The following is a 19,835-nucleotide window of genomic DNA, read 5'->3' as shown; positions in this document are numbered from 1 at the left end:
GTCCGTCAAAACCTCTCAGAGCGCATCTTTGTTCTTCTCATGTACCATCTGTCTTTGTTTTCATTTCCTGTTTTATTTTCAGCCTGGTTTTACAATGCTGCGCTGCTGTCCTGCAAACAAACACTAGTCGAGATTTATTTGGTTATCACTGAACGGTAAATACATAAACACACCAAGAGGTAAATGTTGAAAGTTGAAACGAAAGAGAGAACACTGTTTACTGTAATGCATCTCTGTTCTTGTTCCAGCAACTCTGGAATGAATTAATTCATGTTTCAGGTCAAGGAGTTAATGCTTTTCTATGTTTATTATAATTTTTTCCCCCATCCAGTCCTTCTTCTTCTGGTTTTAATGCCTCTCTTCTGTTCATTGTGGTTGCCAGGGTGTTGCTAGGGTGTTGGGCATAACTTTAGGTAGTTATGGTGTTACTTAAGTTACTAGTGTTCCTGCATCTCAAGTGGTAGAGCATTGCTTAGCAAGCGCTAGTTTGGGGGTTCGAATCCCAGGGAACACATCTTAGCAGGAAAATGTTAGCCTGAATGCAATGTAAGTCACTTTGGATAAAAGCGTCTGCTAAATGCATTAAAAAAAATAAAGTATTGTAATGTAGTTGCTAAGGTGTTCCATAGGGACAGTTGTTAAGATTTTCTAAATATTGTGATGACAATTGCAAAAGGTTTTTTACCACTTGACTCGCTGAAAGTTGTGTGTGTTTGATGTCTGAGGTGACGTGCCAGTTGCTGGGTAACCTCCTGTGCCCTTCTCTGATTGGCTGGGGGAGATAGGTGTTGACTGGCTGATGTGTTGAGGGCTGATAAGAGTGCAGACATGCATGAAATCCGATTGGGTGATAACTGCCGCTCACCTGGGGGAAGTGCCCTATCCGATTTCTTCATCTCAATCACGGTGACGATAAAGATGTCAAATCAGCTTTGAATTGACTTATCGACATGCCATATCACCCAGCATATGACAAGAGAGTGAGACACGTAAAACATTTTTCCCGTCGCTGTGTGAACTTGTTAAAGGGTAGATTTTAAAGGCCTGGTGATTTATGACCTGGTCAGCTCATGCAGAGTGCTGCTGGGAAAAGTGAGAGACGAGGAAAGAGGAGGCCCCAAATAAGAGCGAGAGCATTTTGGATTTTAAAGGAATGTACTTCTTAGCAGATGTAGAGTATTTTAGCTTGGTTGAAGGTCTAGTTTTGGACCCGTGTGGTCACAGGAGGGCTGAAATGTAACCCAGATGAATTGCTCAGGGAGTATTAGTCTGCATTGTTCCACTGTGTTGATATTGGCACTTAACCTTTGTCAACAAACTCTTTGAATTCTCTAAAGCCAGCCATAGGAGAATCTTGATGGTCTGGATCAGAAGCTGGCCGTATCTCAGTTCTTTCTTGGACCTCTAATTGAATTGCTGCAATTCGATAATTGCTAACGGATGACGTGTGAGCTTATGAAGTCATCAGCCTAAGAGCATTGGGAAGAAAGCATTGCTAGAAAAATCATAAAACAGTGTATCAAAGGACTCGTTGCAGCCCCCCCACCCCAATGTATTCAAAATGCCCCACAGATGGGAGGATACATTGCAAGGTTTTTGTCAGCATGTGAAAGAAAATATCTCCCTGTTACGCTCCATGTGGTGCTTGCAGTTTTCCCAGGATTTCTCAAAATGCCAAAATCTGTTAAAACCAAGGAGGTTCATAGACCTGAGAACACGACATATCGAAACCCATTACTAGCGACTATCCTGAGCTGTGCTAAATAAAAGTCAATTTCTCACTTTTGAAGTCAAACATCTGGTAAAACAGCTTCTGTGATATATATTTAATGTAAGCGATATATCCCAAGTCTCTTCTGCTCACCAAGGCTGCATTTAAAATATCTAAATATTATTATTTTTAACAATGTAAAAGTCTGCTGTTACTAATTTAATGCGTCCCTGTTGAATAAAATGATTAATTTCTCACCCCAAACTTTTGAATGGTGCAGCATAAGCATTTTTTTTTAGAATACAAAGCAAATTTTGAGTGACTGTCATTGGATACAACTAGATGGTGTAGTTATGACACCTTTCATCATGGCCAAAACAGACTAGCCTTGACTCCTTTGTTGAAATCTTCAATCATCTACATAAATGGACTGTAACCGCACAACAGCTGTATTTTGTGTGCTAATTAACTTCTGCCTCGTGTCTAGCTTGTTTTTAACCCAGCCATGTGCATTTACGATCCTCCTTGTGGGATTCCAGTGTGAATGTGCTAATCCTACTGTTCAAAAACAAAGAGAAAGAACTATTAATGGAGGTTGAGTGAGTGAGGAGAGTGCGAAACAAAGTAAATCATACACCATCGATGAAAGATTGTGTGGTCCAGCTCTCAGCCGCTGTTCATGTAAGTCTCCTGAGTTGGGAATACACTAGCAAACAGCAAATGGCAGCTTGATCTCCAAATTTAGACATTAAAATCTTTGCTCAGCCAATCAGAGAACAGCAGCTATGGTAATGTAAAAGTAGTTTAAAAATGAACGTGCGTTTTCCTGTGCATTCTTCTGGCTTCTAACAGGCCTGGATATTTTCTTTTTTCTTTTCATTCTTTTTCCCATGAGGCTTTGTGGTGCTGGAAGCTCATATGAGTCTAATCGAGCCTTGATTGATAGCTCCTGTAGTTCACAGATTGTTGTCTTATGCTGCTGTTATTTTTCTGAGAATACCAGAATATGTAAAGATGCTTAAAAAAAAGTTGTTTGTGGAGTTTAAATGTGAGGTGTTTTTTGTGCCCCTAGTGTCAAAAAAAGGAATCGCCTTTATTTGGTGACTGTTTTCTAACAGGTTTCCTTAACACTCTACAGTCTAATGTCTGCAGCTGGTTGGACAAGCAGATAATTTTTTTAAATTTCCGGGACTGTATTAAAATCAATCTAATCCACTTTGACAGAATATTTGTACCCTCTTGTCTTAGAAAGACACCTTTCAGGTGAATAAAAAAAAATTCACCATTCCACTGTGATTGAACAATGGGTATTGAAACCATTTGGTGTGGTTGTAAAACCAGATGAGTCAGAAAATGAGGCGCCAAATGAGAACCATGGTGCAAACAAAAACAGGCACAATGAGGCGACCCATCTGCAGTGTTATTAATCTATTAACAATCCTGTTCTTTATAAAAGTTTATCTTAACAAGCCCATTGCCTTTGGGAAATAAACAAACATTACAAAAACAACGCCTGACCTCCCTTTGGTCCAGCGGTCCTGTCATGAGGTTTCAGTTTATGTGTTCTCTAATTACCGCAAATATAAATCTGAAATCGGTCACCATGTGAGATCATCTCCCCTTCACATGCGGCAGTTCTGTTTCCATTACATCTGAGTGTGGGTGTTTACATATGTCCGCCGTCATCCTTCATTTGATTGACCTAATTCCATTGATTTAAGTCAAGATCCTATCACTGATTGTGTTTCACTTTGGTTTTGTTATACAATCGCTCAAAACTTTTCAAATTCAAATAAATAATTCCCCTAGAAATGAAAATGTTGTCATCATTTACTCATTATTTTGTATCATGTTTTAAATTACTTCTTTTGAAGAACATTCATGCCTCTCAGTACAATCTAAATATCTTAATGTGTGTGTATATATGTATATATCTACATATTATAAACATAATCATTCTCATTTAAATATAAATACAATTCTTGAAGCTAAACATCGTGACATTAAGAACTAGACAAAATGTTTTAGATTAAAATAAGTGTCATTTCCGATTAGTTAGTCTTTTTTCACTGCTTCATCAAAAAGATTCATAAGAGTCTCTTGTTTTGTAGTTTGAACTATACAGGGCAATTTCTATGTTGCTTGTTGAGAGCAACAGTCAGAAATCAATAAAAGATTTGGTGCCTTTTTTGACTTTGTAGTATTTTTATTAGGCTTACAGCTATGATAAAACATCATCTGTTTTCCGTGGTGAAGGAGTCTCAGTCTGAGTATTTTATTACAATGTTCTGTCTGCATTCATGTCATGAAAACATTTGGTTCCAGTACTTGGAACCAGTTCTTCCTCAGATTCCCAACCCTAAAATTAATGCATCCTATGTTTGTGTTTCCTCCACAGACTGCGCACGGCCCAGAGAGCCATTAAACAGACTCAGGTGACCGTTCAGAAGATCGGGAAGGAAATTGAAGAGAAACTGAGGACAACAGCGTCCTGCACAGAAAAGGTGAGACCCAACAAATCAACCTAGTGGGATTGCTTGGGTTGTCTAGGTCTGCTTGTGTGCTCTTATTCATTCTGGACTACGTTTATATTCTGTATGCTTTCTATGTTCTCTAACTTCATAAATCCTCTCCGGCCTGTTGGGTTTTCTTTTCCTTTACACCTGGTACATACCACTGGTGGTAAGACTCTGTAAAGCACCTCTGCAAATATAAAAGGCTAAATTTACAGTTGCTGTATGCTTGACAGAATTTTATAGCAGATTGTCAAACACAATTTTAAATTCAATACTTCACTCTCTAGTGGGGATATTGTCTCTCCAAATTCACAGAATTCCTCTTTCTTGAGGGATGGCAGTATAAACGTGATTTTGATAAGCAATTTAGAAGTGTAACAGACAATCAATTCACATCAGTGAACGTATTTTAAAAGGACAATTGGAAAATATTACAAACTAATGTACTATTAGCTGTAACGTAAAAGTATATACTGTATATATTAGTGCTTTCAAACAAATCCTCGTGATTAATTGCATCCAAAATAAATACGTTTTTTTTTTTACGTAATATATATGCGTGTACTGTTCACAAGTTTGGTATTTGCGATAAATCTGCGCAGATTGGGCTTCAATGAACTTACCCAAGAAATTTATGAACATATGAAAAGTAACCCACTATATTTGTGTATATTTTATTTATTTATATTCTCTTTGCAAAGAAATGTGATTGGGTAAAAAAAAAATACTCTAAAATCAAAATTCCCATTTAATTTTTTAAAATAATTTCTCTGAAAATGCTAAGCTTGCAAACAGTGTTTTGAGCTGTTGCAAAGTGCAGTGTTGTTTTTGCAGGTGAGAATGAGTGTTCAGTATGCTGGCGCAAGTACCCTCAGTTTCAAACAGGACGTCAGGGTACTTAGTTACTTAACACAAAAAGCAGCAGTGTAGTAAATGGCCTTAGCGTTGTGTATCTTGTGTTACACAGATCCTCATAAATATGCCATTAGGTCCTCAGGTGGTTCTTGTATCCTGTGTTTTGATGGATTTAGAGATCCCGAATCCCACTGCGTTATCCCTCCTCTACTTATCACCATGGTCTTGTCACTAAAAAATCCTCTGTTTGTGTTTCCAAACTCACTGTATCCTGCAGAAGAATGAAAAGGAAAAGGAAAACATATTTAGGATTTTTGGAGGTGGCAGTCAGCAGCTGCAAAAACGGTTTTCAAGTTGTGTTTGTAGTTAATGAACACTTCAAAAGTCTGTCCTCTCCCAGTAGGCTGCAAATGCTTAGACATCTTCCACTCAGAATAACCATAATCACACACACATTATATTTTTTTCTCCTTCTCTCGAATTCTTCAGAACTCTGATCCAAAGCGTAGTGCAGGCAGCGACCATTGCTCTTGAAACAGTTGTTTTGTAGATGCCACGTGGTTTAATATTTTGATAATGTAATAACTTTTTATATATATTTATTTTTTTGAATAATTGTCTTTATAACGGTGTGCCTTCTATTCATGAGGCATCAGACTGCAAAGAGGAAAGATGGCATGAGGAAGGATTGGAATTGGATTCAAATGTTCTTACATATTACTGACCTCAAACATTTGAAGTGGTAGTTTGTGGTAGTTTGTTTACTATAGTCTTTATGGCAGGAACATCATATTCCTTCTTTAAAAATGGCTTTAGCTAGCCTTAGTCGGTTAGTCAGTCTCCCATCCTTGGCTGGTTGGTAAGGCTGTTTAGATGCTTGCATTGATAGTTGGATCTTAGGCATTTTTCAGCTGGGAAACCAACTAACCAGCTAAACACAAAGAGACCAGCTAGACAACCTTAAATGTACCTGAAACATGTTTTAGGATTGAAATGTACCACATCCTAGAATGACACCAGAAATAGTTTGAATGAGTGAGAATGAAAGACTCCTTGACTCACATTTGCCTTTTCACACACTTGTGAGTCATAAAGACGCCAGTACTTGAGATGCCCGTACCACACACACACACACTCCATCTGGCTTTGATGTTTAAGTGCTTAGTGTTTGTATAGTGGCAGCCTCTCCACCTGTTGAAATGCTGTTTTCTCAGAGGGTGAGATGTCCACAGGACCTTCTATTGATCTCAGCTGTCCTAGTATCTTGGTGGTCTGTCATTATCTTTGGAGTTTTGCCGTTCTGTTTTCAAACTTTGTTTACCATATGAGCCTTTTTGGTTCCAGGTTGTTTTTTTTTATTTTTTAAATGGCCAAAGCAAAGAATGAGTCACCTCTCTTTTTTCCTGTCACTGTTGCTCGAACCCAAATGATTGTGACGTGAAATGAAGTTGTGGAGAAGTGTATCCTACGAACAAACACAATACGGCGTACAATAATTCTAAGTTAATTTGTGTAACAATATCACACACAATAACAATCCAAATACACTAAAAGCCTCCTGAAGCCTACATATGCTGGGAATATTATCACATGTCTTTCTTAGGTGGTTCGTCAAGTCTCTGTGAATGACTGTGAAGTCTCCTCTTTTCCAAAAAGGAATTGGCAAGTTTCTGGACTTCTCTGCATGTCAAATTTCAGGATACGTTTACACTAATAGCTGACACTCTCCCTCAATCACATGAGCGCTACCTGGACCGCACGAAAGGTCAGCGAGGGTCTGAAATTCCTGCAAAGTGTATCAGTTACTGCGCTTAATGAGCAAAAATCTGGTTTGAGTTTTCCCTCAGACTTGAGGTTATGCGAAGCTGATTACAGATCAGAGCGTTTACCGCTGAAACAGTCATGTTGTCACTTCTCCCTGGCCTCAGGTCAGTTTTGAGCCTATTAGGGCACTTCAGGCAATCAATCAGCCCATGCACGCTCACTACACTGTACCGGTTATTGCTGTGCTAATTGAATTATTCTGTACTTTCTCATTACTGTCGATGTGATGAGGATGTGAGTTTCATGCCTTAAAGGTTTGTGGCTTTTAGTCCATGTGTGCTTGCTTTAAAGATCAACTATATGCTAGTTTGCAACTCATCTTTTGATTTTTGTATTCAATTAGACAATTTTTTGTTTTTTAGAAGAGCTATTTATGTGTGTATGTATTTATTTATATGCTAAGTTTATTTAATTGTATTTTTTCACCTGACTTATGTTTTTGTTTTTATATTTATGATATTTATTTATTTTTTTAACAGCTGATATTGATATATTGTCCATTATAGGATATATAGGATATTTAATTGGGCATGTTAATTTCTGCCTATTTTTACATGTAGATTACCTTTACTAGGGGTTGACCGATATATGTTTTTTTAGGGCCGATACCAATTATTACACATCAAGTAGAACAATAACCGATATATATGTCTGGTGAAAAATGAAAAATAATGTCAAAATTAAGAATAACAAGGGCTCTGACAAAAACCTTTTTAAAATTGTAAAAATTATTTTATGTGCTAATTGGTTTTGAAAATGACTGATACCAATAACCATAAAATGCTTCATATCGGCGCCGATAATCGGTTGACCCCATAACCTTTAATCTCATGTCTTTTAAAAACAAAATGATTGAATAACTACTAAATGTAATCTTAAGAATATCTAAATTAAAAACTTTCATAATAATAATAATACATTTTACATTTTAAATGTATTTTTTATTTTATTTTTGCACAAAGTAGTATACAATTGTATCATGTATACATGTATCAATCCCTACTTTTTTCCCTGTAAAAAATCTTGTAGCGTGCATGTGTGCTTTTGAAATGTTTAGCTATGTGTTAAATGTCATACATCTGTCGTGCCAGTGGCGTTGATAGTAAACACGCAAGATCTAGGTCTTTTCCCACCGTATAAGGGCTCAAGCTATCTGAAGATAGAGGTGATATCTCAATCTCTTTGATTGACATTTCCTCAGCTGCCAAGTGCAAGAATACAAGATCCAGTAGATCCTGGATATTTCCTTCCTATCACTTCCACTCCCAATTCCCTGCACTTATGCCTCTGTATATAAAGACATTCAATTGATTTCCTTGCTTTGCATTTCTGTAATTGCATAATGTTTAAGTGTTCGTTTATTCTAAATATGTATCCAGTGGACCCTGGAGGCCATGAGGATCAAACATTTGGAGATGCTCCTCCGTGCTGCTCTGCATTAAACTCTGCAGTTCTGGTTATGATAGGGATCACCACCACCAATCATAGAGTTTAAAGACATAGTGAACTTTCTCTCCGTGTTATCTCTCCTCTCACTCTTTCTTACTTCTCCTATCTGCTCTTGATCTCACTTTCACCCTCGTCAGATCACTGGTCCTCATTAGTGCACTTGGAAAGCCGCAGGGCTGTAGATGTTGATTAGATAGATCTGCTGTGGACTCATCTGTGCTGGGTGCTGGAGAAGCTGAGGGAGATCTGGCACTGATGTCTGCTGTAATCTACTTAAAAAAATAATCTCTTGCTTTTATATTACATTATTGTGAATGTTTCTGGCATGTGCTTTCTTTTCAAAGTGTTTTAGAGGGCAATGGAAAAATATATATATTATATGTGTGTCTGATACACACACACACACACACACACACAAACACACACATAGTAACATCTATAGTAACATACTTCCACAAAACAATACAATCCACCAAAAGTGTCCACCATTGTTTTCTCTTTCCCCAGAAAAAAGAGAGAGAGTGTATGCAGCTACGTATCGGGATTCTGAGGTGTGAGTTGGAGAGACAGAGGAAGGCGCTGGCAAGAGAAATGGACATGATGCAGAAAGAGAGAGTGCAGCTTGTAAAGAAAGGTAACCAAATTCCTCAAACCATCCAAGTAATGAGAGATCTGTTCTACTTGGTTAAATAAAAACATCATATGTATTCAAATGCCTTTTCTTCCTCTATACTATTATACACCAGCGGTTCAAATCCCCACACATCTGCAATCAGGCAAAATTCTCTTCCAAAACTATGTGTCAGACTGAATGTGTTGTGAAACTCTTCATCTTATTTTTCACTGATGTAACTTCATGCGTGTTCCAGTTCTTTGGAGGACCGTATAGAGTTCCATCTGCTAAAATGTATTTCCAGATTTAAAATGCCGGCTGTCCAAATTCTCATGTAAATGTATTTCCATGCCTTAAATTGAGCAAGGCAGTTGTTTTACATCTAACCAGCCTTCAAGTAGAGTCCAGCATCAAATTTCTTTATTACTGTTCTCACTTAAACTGAAGAAGTTGCAGGAAGCAACAAAATTGTAGCCATTCAGAACATATTTGATGTTTAGTGATGTATTCAAACATTTATGATTTCATTCTAGCTCATATCTGTATCTAACAACCAAAAAACAACAACATCAACAAACACAAACAGCATTGTAAGCATTTGTTTAGCAGGTGAGTGATTAGCATAAAGATCATTTGCCATGTTTCACACAGCTGTCGCAGCAAGCGTTTGCCAAAAAGATTTTAGGATCTTGTAATAATGTAAGGAATTTAGACTCTGTGATTAATAGCCTGAATGCTATTATTTACCATTAATTGTGTAGTTCGTTGTGTTCAAGTGGTGTCATTTTTTTTGGAATCATGTTGGGAATCTGACATTCCATTGCACTTCTTTAGTGCTGTCAAAAAATGAATTGCATCCATATTAAAATATATTTAACACATTTTGGAGGCAATTAATAGCGATTCATCATTTGCAAGAAGTAATATAAATATATACATATAAATACTTTCAAAATATATACTGTATGTCTGTGTTTTTATATATGCATACATAATATACACAGTACACACATATTGTTAGTAAAAACTTTTATTTTGGACGTGAATAATCACGTCTTTTGACAGCACCACCCTTCTTTGAGAAGGAATTTGGACATTCCATTTTCAGAGCACTTTGTATTCTCTTTCAGAGATTAGAATTTGTGTGGTGCTGCCCAATCAAATGACGTATACATTGCTTGTCATGACTGATTCGGGCAAATGTTTTGTTAAACATTATATACATTCCTTTTTAAACCATGTTGTTAGTCATATTTCGTCATTTTCTATAATGACAAATCCTCTTTGTAGCAAAATGAAACTTCTGGAGTTTTGGCCCATCCAGACCACCACCTCCCAAGTTTGTTGTGATTCAAGTGGTCTCATTATTCTCTTCGGTTACTCTACACTGCTTCCATCAAAGATTCAAACTGTGCAGGTGGACATTGAACATACAGAGTTTATCCAAAGCTAAAGTTCCTTACCGCCCCATTCGTCACAACGTCCTGCCATTTATGTTGGATTTCTGAATCCTGCTCTTTTTATTTGCCAAATGTTGTGCATGTGCGGGAGGTAAGAAGAGGTGAGTTTGATTGATGTGGTGGCTGGTGTTTAACTAGAGGGTTGGGCTGCATACTGTGGGTTCATAAAGAATACATATACGCACGCTTGCACAAACATAATGATGGAGTGGCCTGGCACTTGCCATCCCACAATGCATTGTGTTCATGACCTTCTAGTGTGTAGAAACAAACAACAGAACGGATTTGGGGTTCAGGGAAAGGTCTGTTCTAGATGGATGACGCCTGCCCAACAGCCTCTGTCGAAAGAAGCCTGTCCCGACTAGAGCTGAAGGGAGCGGGCCCATATACAATCACACACAGGATAACAACTTTTTAAGAGCTGAAGAAACTTTTTAAGAGTAAGAAGAAAAGATGGCACACTGTTTGACAAAGACCAAAAGTTTTAGTAATTTCACTGCTTTTGTCATTTAGCAGGTTTTTTTATATATGTGTACATAGTTTAAAAAAAAATTATATTAAATAATATTAACCAAGGTTTTAGTAACTTCAGAACTTCAGCTTATGTTTTTTTCAGCTTAAATTCAGTGACTTAAATTTGTGTAATAACTAAAACTATATGGCATTACCAGAAATATCAAAAACATTCAATATTAATGCTTTGATTTAGTTTAGTTTAGTTAATGCATTGGTTTAATTTAATATTTCCCAAAAATGGCTTACAAATATTGGATGGCCTTTGTTGCATTAAAAATCAAATATTAAATATTTTTGCTATATTACTGTGCAGGATTTATCTTTTGTGTTCATAAAATTAGTAAATATTATAAGGTATGCACTTAACAGTTGTTGATGTGTTAGGTTTATCTATTTAGTGTTAAAAATAAAGTATAGAAATTTATATTTGGTCTTCCCTTTCCCTTCTTTGCAAACATCTACTATATATAAGATATCCAATGGGTTTTTATTAGTAAAGAAAAGGGATAAAGGCACTCTTTTCAGAGAGTGACATGAAAGAAACTAAAGTTTCCAATGTTTTTTCTTTCCCGTCATGTCCCTCTTATTTGTAGCCTGCCTTTCCCATTCCCACTAACAAATGCCCCACACCTAAATTTCATTTGAACACTAATGGTTCTTTAAGCTATTGTCAGTCTACACTTATTTGCTGTGATACTAACCGGACCAGCACTCCTGGAAACAGCATGAAAGCCTCCTTCCAAAACTACCTTAACTTATCCTACTTAAAAAGGGAGATTGCCAGAAATTGCACAAAATGATTTAAGTGTAACCACGTCTCATCTCTGTTTAATGTACAAATCTGCAGTCATGCGCTCTCGCACTCCCCCACCGGTTCTGGTCACTGAGCACTTCCTCGTTTCCATTGAAGCACAGAATAAAGCTTTGCAGGGTCAAGCCTTCTGTCACCGTTTCCCTCTCTCTAATTTCTCGGCACGTCCACGCACATGTTGTAAATTATGCCCGTAAAAACGATTTGACGTTGTTATGATCGGTAGTTGTGCTTGGGACCATGGGCCTGTAAACGTCAGATGTAGAGGCACTCCACAAATGACGAGGAAAATTTGAAGAATTGAAAAAAATATATTAGTACAGAGCAAAGGGACAGGCGTTTACTAGTCCTTTTGGTCATTAGAACACCTGTTTTCTTCAGTTTTCTGTGGATTAGCTTTCATGTGCCTTTTTACTCTCATTGTCATTGGGGAAATAAAAAAAAGCTTTGCCAATTAATATTTTCATCTTTAATTTTTTTGTTAGTGAGATCAGTTGTTTCTGTGGAAGATAAAAGTATTTTTAATAGTGTCTCAGTGGTTGTTTTTGACCTTACAGTGAAAACCTCTGTAGTCCAGTGTTGTTTTGGTTCCCATTTAAGCGATAGTTCACCCAAAAAGGAAGATTTGATGTTTATCTGCTTACCCACTGGGGATCCAAGATGTAGGTGACTTTTGTTTCTTTGGTAGAACACAAACCAAACGAAACCGTGACGATATATTGATGTTTAAAGACTCAAAACGATCGGTCTGTGCAATCAACTGAACAATATTTCTATGTGGTTTTTATTTATTTTTTTATTTTTTTACCTCTGATTCACAAGCATGTCCTCCTGAAGGCGTTCTCAGCAGCAGGCACATTAGGCGTCTTCTTCTTGCTTTATGGCAGATTGAAGACTTATAAGTGCATTATCTCTCAAGTGGACCATTGACACTACTAATTGAGATTGTAGATAGCGTGTCAATGGTCCACTTGAGAGATAATGCACTTATAAGTCTTCAATCTGCCATAAAGCAAGAAGAAGAAGACGCCTAATGTGCCTGCTAGAATGCATTCAAGAGGACATGCTTAGGAGAGTTTGAACTAAAAATTTATAGAAATACTGTTCAGTTTCTTACACAGACCGATCTTTTGTTTCTTTCACATCAATGTATTTTCATGAGCCGCAGGGTTTTATTCGGTTTTGTTTGTGTATGTGTTTGTTTTATTTAGTTTTAGTCGTGATTCCCATCCACTAAAATTATAAGATTGATAGACTGCAAACGGTTTGAATAAAAATCTTGGTTTGTGTTCTACTGAAGAAACGAAGTCACCTACATTTCGGATGCCCTGGGGGTAAGCAGATAAACATAAAATTTTCATATTTGGGTGAACTATCCCTTTAACTTGATTGCATTGATAAAAACAGCTGAAACTTTCTTAAAAAAAAACATTTAATGCTTCACAACTGAAAAAAGATAGAGGGTGAGTAAATGATGACAGAATTCATATTATTGGGTGAACAATCCCTTTAACCTCTGCTGTTGTTTCTCCAGAGCAAATGGAGATGACTTCCTGCCAGTAATTTTTAGGAAAGGTGTAGGCGGCGAAGAGGAGGCTTTAACCTGGTTCTGACAACTCTGATGGCCGAGAGAGACAATATTACTAAAGCAGAGTTGTCATAGGGGATCGTTTAAAGAGAACAAATAGACAGCAAAAGCATTTAAACTCTCTGCCTCTGGCCCTTTTTCTTTTTCTTGCTGTCTCGTCCTAATGAGAGGTTCAAGGCTTTGCATATGGGATCGCTTTGCTCCAGCGACAATGATCTCTCTTCCAATTTCCCTGATTCACACCTCCCATGTCTTCAGAAAGACAGCACCAGGGTCCAGGATGTCCCGCCAAGCTTTGCTTTAGGACAGAGAGATCCCACAGAGCAGTAAAAGAGAAGAGAATGTGAGGCATATTATAAAGCAGACGCTCTCTGTTTTTACAAGTGCAGGTCAGAACAAAGCAATTTTGCCCCCTTTTAAAAAAATAACAGACAGTCTGCTTTGATTTTCTCTCTTTCCACACTCATCTTCCCTCATCTTCTTATTTTATGTAAGTGAAGTGGAAAAGAACAGACAAGAATAAACTCTTTAAAGGAACCCAAAAATGATTATTATCATCATTTACGCTCCCTCATGACATGCCGTACCCATATGACTTTCTTCCTTGGGGAAAAAAAAAATATCACATGTGTATTTGTGTGAATATATATACTGTATACACTGTATATTTATTGGTTCTAATACAGAGACCTGAGGTACACCACAATTTCAGCCTATCCTCCTTTTGATCTGTGTGTAGAGGGAATTTCAAACCTCACCATCTCTTCATTTCTCACTCATTCATCTCTCTTGCTTTCTGTCTCTTTCTGTCTTTTCCCTCTACTGTGGATATTATGTCTGAAATAATGGACCACAACAGTATTGCATTGAAGTGGGGCTGACACATGCATTCCACAGCAGCTCACTCTCTCACACACACATACACGCTCCTGCCTGATGCTTTGATCACATGAGGGTTATATGGCTATGCAGGCTAGGTTGGAAAATGTCTTTTGAACACCATCAGCAAAAACCCTTAGAGCCTGTTAATCTGGACAGAGTGTATCTTTTTCCAGCAATCAGATGGAGCTTTACTGTTCTGTTTTCCTTGAATGTACACAAACATACTAGATTTCTGCACAGAGCAGCAGTTAGAGACAATATTATTTTGTACCTTTGTAAGTTGGGGGTTTCAATATGCATTATTTCCTTTGTAGCGGAAAGTGTTCAACTTCAGGAAGTGTATTTTTATTACACAATTATCAAAAAAAAAAAAAAAAAAAAATGTAACCTTAATCTGAAAATCTGAAAAATGAAATGAGCACAAACCATTTCAAAATGTTTGTAAAAAATATTTTACCAGTCTTTATAAGATTACAACATTCAGTTGTGGCATCATTTCCAACACAACTAACAATTTTGCCCCAATAGCGTACTTTTTTTTTTTTACTCTATTATTGTACCATGATTGTGATGAAATACAATTTTATTTATGAATATTACTTGTAAATAAGACTATTTTAATTGTATTTTTTTTTAAAGTTCACAAGGTCAGAGCAGTTCAAAAACGTTCATAGGTCAAGAAACACCCATAAATGTACTCGAGTACAATAACAGTTTACCAGACTATTTAAGATTGCAGAGTTTCACAATTTCATCATTAAACTCTGTCAGACTTTTTGTAATCTAAGCGTGCCTTATCCTGCTCCATTATACAAATTTCAAGTCAGGAGTGTTTTGATTATATGCTCTCATCTTTTTTATTATAATGCTGAGCCGTTATATTTATGTAAAAAACCCCTACAAGCATTTTTTGAATCTCAATTAGTTTTATGTTGCCTGTAGAGGAAATGTTTTTATGATGATGAAAGACTATGTTTTATGACGGTACAATTTAATAGACTGTCATCAAAATGACACGCACCTACCCACTTGTACAAACACACATGAGACTACCTGTTCATTCACCTCATTCCCGTCTTTTCTCTCTCTTTTATTCTCTCCACCTGTCTCTGTTCATCTCCTCAGAGGAGGCGTCATCTACCAAGCATCAGGGTCTGGAGTCTGAGCAAAAGTCTTTGACAGAGTTACAGAAGGAATGCACTGCCAAAAGGTGAGTGATTGGCAACCTGCAATTATCCGTCCCTCTCTTTTCTCTTTTTCATCCCTCGTTCTCCACCCTCCACTCGAGTGGACTCACATCTGTCTGACATTACCGTGATGGGCTGCCGAATCTGGTACTCCTTCGTTCTGTCATTTTTTTGGGAGTGCTTTGGGAGATTAGATGGTCAACTCAAGCAGACTGAGGGCATGCTGGATATATTTGTGTTTTCCCATCCACTTGAATTGCATCGTGTGACAATAAGCAGCTTATGTTGTGTCAGTGCTGAAGGGTTTGACACGACCCAAAGGGTCACACACAGTGAGCTGACCTCTGAAATAATACTTCTGTACGACTTGTTAGAAGCACAGATGTCAGGCCTCAATAAACATTGGTATCATTTGTTATTTTTGTCCACTTTGCCTTAAAAAATTTGTTTTTTTATATTTACATGTCAGCAATCTGAAGGGGGAAATGGGATCAGGAAATGATATAATCCAGTCTTTAACTATGTTTAATATTTATTATATTTATTCATGTATTTGTTATGTTTATGTAATATATTTGTTTGTATTAGCCAACAATTTGGAATAATAAATCTGCATTCTTGCTGATTACAAATATTAATTAGCCCAAACTTTTAAATGATAGTGTATCATGGTTTCCACAAAAATATGAAGCAGCTGTTTTCAATATTAATAATAACAGAGATTTGCTTCTTGAGCAGCAAATCAGCATATTAGAATGATTTCTGAAGGATCATGTGACGCTGAAGACTGGAGTAATGCTGCTAAAAAAAAAAAAATTACATTTTAAAATCGTGAATACAACTTTAAATTCCACTACCATCACACACATTCAGACAGATGTGTCTGGGCGTTGATTTGCATCTCATGCTGTTTTTGGCACATTGGAGACCCACTTCCAGTAAAGACAGATCAAGTTATGTTCACAGTTTAACAGTGGTTGGATAGAAATGTTTTGACTGGATTTTGGGAGGTGTAGAGCAGGCCTTGTGGACCCACATGTAAGCAATAGTCCAGTGAGGAAGGTATATCCTTCATACCTCATCATTACTTTCTTCCTGCCTCTCTTTCATGGCTGTAAATGAATACCGCGTTATCCTCTATCATTACTCTTCATCTTTCTCCTCAAGTCACAGACCCAGTAGCCGAACATGAAAAGTAAACATTTTTTCAACCCTTTGCACCTCACCTAGACAGGTCTTGGTTTTAGCTGTGCTCGTCCCCCAGTCTCCCCCCGTCCTGAGGTAATGCTGTGTCCCCTTCTTGACAGATGTACCACTGGAGGATGGGGTCAGAGTGAAGGAAGTTCATTGTAATTTGGCAGTTATGATAATTGAGTAGTTCTTACCATTACTAGAGAGATGATTCAAAGCATCATTAGCGAAGTGAACTTCCTAGAGCCAGTATAAACATTGCAATTAATACTTCTCTTCTATTTCCCTTTTATTTTTTCCCTCTTTCTTCTCCATGTCATTTGGACTCCCTGTTATTTCCTGTGTTGTGACTGGCATCTGCTAGTTATACAGTAGCCCCAAATTTGGACACTAAAACGTGTGAATTTAATTTTGTTAGAGAAATATAAATATCATTATAACATTTGCACACAAATGATGCTAGAATATTCTCAAGAGCTATTGTTATTAACCAGTTGTAAAATTGTTTTAGTGGATGTATGAACACAGGGTTTCTAGAATAATATATTTACATGTGCATTAATTGTATCTAATAATAATAATAATAATAATAATAATTATCATTATCATAATTTGTTTTCAGTTGTTATAATAATAACAATAACAATAAATAACTTATTAATAATGATAATAATAATAATGATAAGTTATTATTGTAATTTAACCTTTATCATTAATAATTAATAAGTTATTTATTATTATTATTATTAATATTAATTTATTGCATTAAATGTAAAATATGAAATCATGTCAATCTAGAAATAAACAAAGATAAATTATGATAATAATAACTATATTATAACAGAATAATAGTATTTTTTATTAGTTTAGTATTCATTTAATTTAATGTAATTATTAAATATTTGTATTATTATTCTTAATTCTTAATTAAATATTACAATTAATTATTAATATACTACAACACTAATAATAAGAATTGGGAACCGCTGATGTAGCCTATTTTAGTAATGTTGCCTCTGTTATTCTGGTCTGTGAGCATAAATGCGTTCAGGGGGCGTGGTTTTGGACGGTGATTGCAGGGAGAGTGGGACGTTTGCTTTCAGTGCTATCAGGCTGATGTTAGCATTTTCCAAGATCTCCTATTGCACCTTTAATATTGATAATAATAAGTTAAAATATTGAACTTGTCTAACATTTTAGCAGTACAATTCTTAAATAATACGAATATAAAATAATGATTTGTTTATTATTTTTATCTTAATGATACGAATGATTTCATGAATTTGAATACATGGTGAGGTTCTTCTGTGTTTGTTCTTCAACAGAGAGCTTTTTCTTAAATCCAACGCCCAGCTCACCTTCCGCTGTCGTCAGCTTATATCAGAGCTGTCCTACATTTATCCCATTGATGTGGTGAGTGTTTAACTCCACACACAAACAATATCACATTCAAACATGCTCAACAGAAACACTCGTAGTGCAGCTTCCTGTCTGTCTCGCTGATGACTGGAGCGTGTGGCTTGCTGGGAATGTTAGAGGTCAGGGTCTTTGCAGACTCTGGTGTTACTGGCTGTTAACAAGTTTTGGTTTCCCACCATCTCAGTATGAGCTAGAACTACTGTTTAGTGCGTACATTGACTGGTGCCCGCAGAGTCCCGCTGCCAGTCAAATCAGTTTACAGAATAAAGCCACTGAAAATGAGCAGAAAACCACAATCAGACCAAACTATCCTCTGCCAAGCTTTCGATGTTGTTGCATAAAGGATTTGATTAATCGGCTGTTCAAGCTGTTTATAGAATGCTGTGCTCACGACTGCCTTTCTGTTGTTTTCTTGTTCTCTTTGCAGAACAATCAGAATGATTATGTGATTTGTGGTGTCAAACTGCCCAATTCTGAAGACTTTCAAGGTAAGTTTGGAGTTTGAGAATTTAATCTACACAATGAACATTCTTGTTGTTCAAGTTGTGACTGACTGATGTATTAATTAACCAATTAATTGACCAATAATTGCTTTCTCTTGAGTCAGTACAAAAATCTAGTCAGTTTGACAAAAAAAAAACAAAAAACAAAAAAACCCACCTCTGTTTGTTCTTTGGACATGGATAAAGTGGCAAATCATACAAAATATGAATGTTTTTTTTTTCAAGCATATTATGCAGAAGGAGGGATCTAAACCAGTACTTTTTATTAACATTTCTAATTCGTTGTTTTTTTTTTTCATTTTTAGTTTTTAATTTAAAGGTTTAGTAATTTTGTTGTTTCTGTCATTTTTATTATGTGTTGTCATTTTTTGCATTATATATATATATATATTTTTTAATAGTGTTTTCTTTTTTATTTTTTTTCATGGTTTCAGTTAACCTGAGCTGACGAATCAGTTGACATCTGGCGATTTTAAAATTAAAATGATGCCCACTTGGCTCCGAAATATTGCTCATATCAGTAAAATATTGCACATTTGTTACATTTTAGTATTTTTTTTTTTTTTTTTTGTGAATTTTCATACATTTTTCGTCAAATTTCAGGAAACTGTTCATTTTGAATGGTCTCATTTGATATCATTAAATTGCATTCAATACGCGCAGTATATGTCTGCATAAAAAAAAGTGGAAAAAACGTATTTCAGATTTCCCTGTATTGGTAACTGAATGAAATCAGAATGAGATACAGCAAATCTGAACTCATCTGGAGAGGAGCTCTTGAATCCCCAGTCGGTTCTGCTTCACTGGCTGTAGTTCCCTTGATTTCTGGGTTTCTTCAGTCTGGCTGTGGATCACAGGCTCCAGGCCATCAATCAATCCTCCTTTTCTGTTCTGATCAATGGAGCCCTGTATCCATGGAACCCTTCAGCTTGTGGTTACGAGTGAGATCACTCTAGTCAGTTATTCACACAGCGAGAACCGTGGTCGGACCTTCTGACTTCTCGTATTATATAAGAGTAAAGGATTTTATTAGGGGATTCATCTCCCAGTGCTATAGTTAGGCTTTTTAATAAGGAGAATGAATTGTGTGTGATGGGTACAAGTGATGTTCTTTGTTGTGCAGGCTGTGGGGAGAGTTATTCATCTCATTTCCCATGAGTCCTTTAGGCAGCACTGTATGTGTCGCAGGGAATCAGGTTTGGCTTTTTTCAGGCTGGAGAGGCATGACTTCAAAAGAACAGAGAGGTTAATGGAAGCCAGGTTGAACCGCGCACTCAACGACACACATGTTCACATACATGCATATGCAG

At 36.6% G+C, this 19,835-nt stretch overlaps 1 protein-coding gene across 1 annotated transcript in view; it reads left to right on the top strand.

Moving 5' to 3' along the window:
* Positions 1 to 19,835, top strand: part of uvrag (UV radiation resistance associated gene) — a 98,509-nt gene that overhangs the window by 17,645 nt on the left and 61,029 nt on the right. Inside the window, exons 7-11 of the mRNA XM_026273808.1 lie at positions 4,110 to 4,215; positions 8,863 to 8,989; positions 15,351 to 15,435; positions 17,929 to 18,016; positions 18,450 to 18,510. Coding sequence (XP_026129593.1) covers positions 4,110 to 4,215; positions 8,863 to 8,989; positions 15,351 to 15,435; positions 17,929 to 18,016; positions 18,450 to 18,510 — 467 coding nt within the window. The remainder of the gene's footprint in view (positions 1 to 4,109; positions 4,216 to 8,862; positions 8,990 to 15,350; positions 15,436 to 17,928; positions 18,017 to 18,449; positions 18,511 to 19,835) is intronic.

This window comes from Carassius auratus, chromosome 10, assembly GCF_003368295.1.
Source record: "Carassius auratus strain Wakin chromosome 10, ASM336829v1, whole genome shotgun sequence".
In the NCBI taxonomy this organism is placed as follows: domain Eukaryota; kingdom Metazoa; phylum Chordata; class Actinopteri; order Cypriniformes; family Cyprinidae; genus Carassius; species Carassius auratus.
Note: the sequence above shows the minus strand (reverse complement) of the source record. Positions and strands in the feature narration are given on the sequence as shown.